The 6,000-nt window shown below is 47.5% G+C and overlaps 1 protein-coding gene across 1 annotated transcript in view; it reads right to left on the bottom strand.

Annotated features, from left to right (window-relative positions):
- Window positions 1-395: 395 nt before the first annotated feature.
- NECTIN1 (nectin cell adhesion molecule 1) overlaps window positions 396-6,000 on the bottom strand; it is a 103,874-nt gene continuing 98,269 nt past the window's right edge. Inside the window, exon 6 of the mRNA XM_083368776.1 lies at window positions 396-2,737. Coding sequence (XP_083224902.1) covers window positions 2,202-2,737 — 536 coding nt within the window. The 3' untranslated portion in view covers window positions 396-2,201. The remainder of the gene's footprint in view (window positions 2,738-6,000) is intronic.

The raw sequence follows: 6,000 nt of genomic DNA, 5'->3' as shown, positions 1-6,000 counted from the left end.
AAAGGATCTCCCTGCTCTTCTCGTTTAGCACAGCAGCTGCTCCTACATGCAAGCAGAAGCATCAGGACAGATGATGTTTTGTGAAGAGTTGCACATGACTGGCAAACTGAAAGAAATCAAAACAAAACAGTGCCACAACATAAAAAAATTGGACACCGTAATTATTTCTTAAAAAAAATAAATCCATCAGCATTAAATGTTTTAACATTTCAAAACATTAAGAAAGCCTTGTACAGAGGATGTATTAACTGAAAGGAATGTTAAGGAATTGAGTCACTCTATTTCTCCTGTAGTCTGTTGGCTGAGCAACTCAAAGGTTTTATCTAAAAAGGAAGTGAAGACACCCTATGCATCAATTTTCTCTCTCTCTCTCTCTCTCTCTCTCTCTCTCTCTCTCTCTCTCTCTCTCTGTGTGTGTGTGTGTGTGTGTGTTGGGGAAGGGAGGGCCACTGTCGATAAGAGATGCTAATCCCAACAGTTGTTTCATTTGGTGAAAGCTAAGCTTTATTTCCATTTTTCCCCCTTTGGGATTTATTTTAATGCTTTCAAAGAAGTTTTAAAAAATCATGCCTGTAGCTAATTTTTCTACAGCCAGGATAGTAGATAGCATTCTGCACGGGCTACTTGCTGACTTATTTTTTTGGTCCTGGAATGAAAAACAAAGGAGTAGCTGGGGGGGGGGGGGTCCTCCTGTTTCTGACGGTCAACCACATTAAATAGTTCAGGTTTTGCCCCAACAAAGAGACAACTCCCCCCCCCAAGTTTAGTTATGTTGGAACGTTCAAGCCATTTCCAGTTTGGTTCCAAAAAACATACAGACCAACTCAAAAGCGTCCCAACAGAGTGGTTTGGATTTCAGCCCCAAACAAAAACACATTTTTCTAGTTTCACACACATCTCTATTTGCTTGCCCTTGAGGCTACTTAATTGGGAGGGCCAGTGACCGGACTAGTAGCCTCCTGTGTGCATACAAAGCCTGTTAAGCTTTGCCAGTCACCTGGTAGACTTCCAACATTAAACAATGAGACTTGACGAAGGAGAACAAGCATCTGATGGTTTGTCTGTTCACTAACTGACATTTCCAGGAATGAGAAACGGGTAGGTATGGACTTGGTTAAGTGACTCTAAGAAGATCCTCATCAACAAAGATGTTGGGTCCAGGAGCAAGTGAGGAGGGGAGGGGAGAGAAAAAAAGAGATAACGTGGCATGCAAATCTTGATAGACCCTGAACCTCTCTCTTAAAATTATAATTAAGAACAAAAACAACAACAACAAAAAAAGACCCACACTTATTACACTTCTCCTCCCTGGATATCATGCACTCTCTTGTTTGCTTCTTTCTTTTCCTAAATGTTCTTCTGAAGATGAAGTTGAGTCTTTTTTTTTCTGTGGCCATGGAGAAAGGCAGGTGATCCTTCTCTTCCCGCCACAAGTGCATTGTGGGAAATGGCCACCGAAGATGCTGAAAGGAAGATACAGGCACAGAGATCCAGGAGAGTTGGAAAGGAGCCAAGCTCTTGGCCCCAATTCTGCGCGTTTGTGCTTTCGGTTTCGGCAGCCCCCAGCCCCACCTTGCTTTCCAAAGTCCACGGGTGTGTGTGTGTGTGTGTGTGTGTGTGTGTGTGTGTGTGCCTTTGGCCCCCTCCCCTCCCCAAAGTTAAGACCATAAACAAACTCCAGTGTTTCTGAAAGGGGTGGGAGGGTGAGAGAAGCCCACAGGCTGACCAAGAGACACTTCTATGTTGCAACCCGGAGGTGTAGATGGGGTGGGATCGGTATACTATACAAAGACAGGCAATAATAATTAAAAGTATTAACATCAAAGCCACCACTGATCAGTACAAACGACACTGTAAGGGACCAATCTCTGTCGGAGAAATTAAGCAGGGGAGAAGAAACATTGCTCTCCTCTCCCAAAGAAAACTAAACTCATAAGCCAAGCAACATCCCTCCCGCCCCCAACTCCCCTGCTTTGCCCCTTCCGGGGTGCCCCCAAAGTAGTGGAAGTTCTCGTTGGCTTCCGAAGTGTCCCTGTACTGTGTCCCACTCCCCAGCTGATGGATGTCTCTGGGTGTGCGTGTGTTGGGATGGTCAGGGGGCTCTGGGTGTGTGACAAGGCACACGGGCTCCGCGGAGCGGCCAACAGCTCTGGGGCATGGCCGGTGAAGAGAGGGCAAGAAAGGGGAGAACGTGGACCAAGCTACACATACCACTCTTTTTTGGAAATAAAAGACCCGTCATTCTGAGAGACCATGTTATCGGCTATGTCCAGTTGCTCGGGGTCATACTGGAATCCAAGTGTCCGTTCGTTGTAGGCTTCAGAGTGGGCTTCGCCCTCGTCCACTGTGAAGTAAGGCCGCTTGGAGTCCTCCTCGTACTTGTTGGGACAGGACCGGTGTTTCCGCTCAGCCCCGGCGTCATCTTCGTCCTCGTAGCTGTTGCTGCCCAGCGGGCCGGGCTTTTTCTCATCGTCTGAGTCGTCGGGATACTGGAGGTTCTGGGCCATGGGTGGGTGATGCTGGGGGATGCCCGCCTTGCTGTACCCGTTGCCGTAGACGTGCTTCTTGGTGCTGTAGTCGCCCTTGAAAGTGTGGCGCCGGTGGCGGAGCACCATAAGGACGACCACGGCCACCACTACGACCAACGAGGCTCCGCCCACCACGCCCCCAATCACAGCAGTGGGGACGGTCGGATGTGCCACGGATGTGCCCGGTGGAGACGGGGTGTAGGGGAATTCTGGGTAGGAAAAGACAGATGGAAGGGGGAACAAGCATCAGTCTGTGAGGAATGGCAAACACATGCTTTCAGACTTGAAAAATAATAAATAATAATTTCAAAAAATCGGAGGGAGATGAGGAGAAGGAAAAGGGGAGGGAAAGCCGGGGAAGGGGGCAGGAAGTGCCTACCTATGGAAGCCCTGGTTTGGGCTCTTCATACCCAGCTTTGTGGTCAGAAAAACCTTGTCCTCTCACACAGCCCGTGGTGGAAATGCTGGTAACTCAACCGAGGCATTCCATCAGCACTGCATATAACCACCTTACATCAAATCACATTTCTTCCCCATTTCAGCACACTGGGGTCCACAAGAATGTGCATCCCCTTGAGAGACCTTCTAGAAACTCACAATATCTGTCAGGTGCAAACTATGGACCCGCATATGCAAAGTCTGAGCTAACTACTTTATTATGTTCTGCCTTTAATACAGGAATCTCCCCCATCTGGCTGCCTACTCTTGGGAGCTAATAGGTAAGGCTCCAAGGAACTTGGGAGAGCGGGGTGGGCCCTGGCCCTTTTGTGGTTGTGCAATGACTCCAGGCTAGCCCTGCACTTGATTCCCTCCTCCCTGCCAGTTCTGGGTGTTTCTCAACAGTGTCCAACCCTTGAAACGAATTCCCTCTCTGTGACCTCTTGCCAATACCAAGATAAGATTCTGCCTGGATCCACCTGCTAAATATTTAGTCAATCCCCAAGAAGGCTTCCTGTTCATAAGCATTAATTCCTCATGAGGATGAGATCTCATGTGGTTCGTGAGCTCGTCTTGTTTGCATGAGGGATATTAAGAACTGACAGGCACCCAGATCGAGAGAGGCACCAACAAGACTGAACAAAGAGGTAGGAGGCCATGTTTGTAACCGAGACTAAACCAGGCACAGATGTCACCTCTTGGGCAGGGCCTGCAAGTCTGCTTCTGGGTCCAATTCAAGGTGCTGGTTATCACCTTTAAAGCCCTACATGGCTTGAGGGCCAAGCTATTTGAAGGACAGCCTCTCTCCTACTACTGTACATCCACCTGACCCAGTAAGATGGGAAGACAGGTGAGTCCCATCTATTAGGGTGAACATCTGGTGGGACCATGAAAGATGACCTTCTTGGTGCGATAAAGAGAGAGAGAGAGAGAGAGAGAGAGAGAGAGAGAGAGAGAGAGAGAGAGAGAGAGAGAGAGAGAGAGAGAGAGAGAGAGAGAGAGATCAGTCCCCAGCTTTTTTCCTCTACCTTTTCCAGTTAGCAAACCCCCTGGCCTTTCTTTTCCCACCCCTGGCTGGGGAATTATGCATTGCTGCTTGTCTACTCGAGCTTTTCCACCACATGATGTGGAGAAGAAGGAGGCTCTGCAGAGGACCTCAAAGACCTGAACGGAAAACCCTGAAGGCTTGGCTTATCTCTCTGCCTTTGGCCCGAGTGTGTGTTACTAAAAGTGGGGCTGAGTTTCTGGAAAGCCAAGACTCGTCACCATGTCTGATGTCAGGTCCATCCTCTCTCAAACAACCAAATCTTCTCAACTCTTATCACACAAAGCGCACATAAGAGAAAGTACCGGCTTGTCTTCCCAAAACAATAATAAAAAAGGGAGCTACTTTCTGCTAAGGAAATGGGCACGTAGAGTAACCCTCTACACAAAGTGTAACCCTCTCTGTGAATTATTATTCCCAGCAAAGTGTAGAAGTGAGAAAAGATGGCGCAGAAAGCGTGCATGCAAAGACACCAGCTCTGTTCAGACTCACATGCATTAAATAAAGGTTTGCACACAAAGGAAAGCATGAACTGCAGCTGTTGTGCTGGGAAAAGGTGCAGCCAAACGCATCAGGGTAAAACACTAAATTGGATCCCATTTGCTTTGCCAGTTAAACAAAATCAAAAGTAAATACTAAATGCGCTCTGTTTAACAGACGTTGATTTAGCAGACTTTGGATTTAGCGGACATTTTTTTGCTTCCAATTCAGTTCACTACATTACGGATCTGTCCTTTAAACGAAGGCTTTCTTGTGGATTTAACAGACACTCTTCTCCAATAAAGGTTTATTATAGTAAACTTTCACTCTGTAGTCAATATAATTACTCTCCTAGTTTGAGTAATTTCCTCTTACTAATCTTAGGCTTGAAATTGCTTGCCCTTTTTGACATTCTGGATAACCCCAAATGTTGGCCAGAGATCCTGAGAGTTCTTTCTGTCTGATACACACCACGCTCTCCAATTCTTCACATGCGAATCTGGGCTTGCCTGTATTATGCTCAGAGGCCCTCTTCCTTCCCACCCTTTGAGGTTTCACTCTGACACAGGACAATGGTTCTGCATGGACAGGGACCGGGTGGATTTTTCCATAAGAAAGAGGCTACAAAAATGAAAGAAAAGGGGAAAGCGATTTCCCCGTACTATACCCTGGTTTGCACCCCCAGTTAAGGGCGATGCGTAGGAGGCATCACCTTGATAAGGCAAGCACATTTCAAGCAAGAGGTATGCCCCCACCCCCATGTTACCCCCCCCCCCCCAGAGGTGAGCAAAGACATGTGTGAAGTGTGCTAGACTCAGGTTTTTCCAGGTCAGAACGTCCCGGAGAAAGAAAATCCCTTGGTCCCAATTCTTTTCCTCTTTCACCCGTCCCCTTATTCTCAATTCAGCAGCAAAAGGGCAAGATGCTGATCCTTTTCACACAACCCCGGCGAGACTTGGTTGCCATGACGTTTGAAGGCATCCTTCTCCCCCCATGGGGCTGCCTGCAAGAATTCACACATTTCCGTGGATTTTGTCTCTTAGAAAGGCTATTCCTTCCACCAACCCCTAACCCTTTCCAGGTTTTGACCAGCCCTGGGCTCCCAAAGCCCGTTGGAACCCAATTCTGAACAATGCCAGGGATGCCATTCTCAACACAGATGATGAAGGGACTATATGGGCAACTGAGAGATGCCAGGAAAGTCCAGGGCTAATAGAGGCTAAGAATCCCTTCCGGTTCATCTAGAAAAAGACAAAATATTTGACAGGCTGCCACAAAAGAAAAGAAAAGGGGTGTGTGTGTCAACTTATTTTCCAAAGCAGCAGAAGGCAGGACAAGAAACAACGGATGGAAACTAATCAAGGAGAGAAGCAACCTAGAACTGTGGAATAATAAACCAGTGGAACAGCTTTGCCTTCAGAAATCGTGGGTGCTCCATCACTTTTATCAAGAGACTTGACAGCCACTTGCCCGAAATGGTATAGGGTCTCCTGCTTGAGCAGGGGGCTG

Source organism: Vipera ursinii (assembly GCF_947247035.1).
Source record: "Vipera ursinii genome assembly, chromosome: 8".
Lineage (NCBI taxonomy): Eukaryota > Metazoa > Chordata > Lepidosauria > Squamata > Viperidae > Vipera > Vipera ursinii.
The sequence above is the reverse complement of the archived record's forward strand: the minus strand, read 5'-3'. Positions and strand labels throughout refer to the sequence as shown.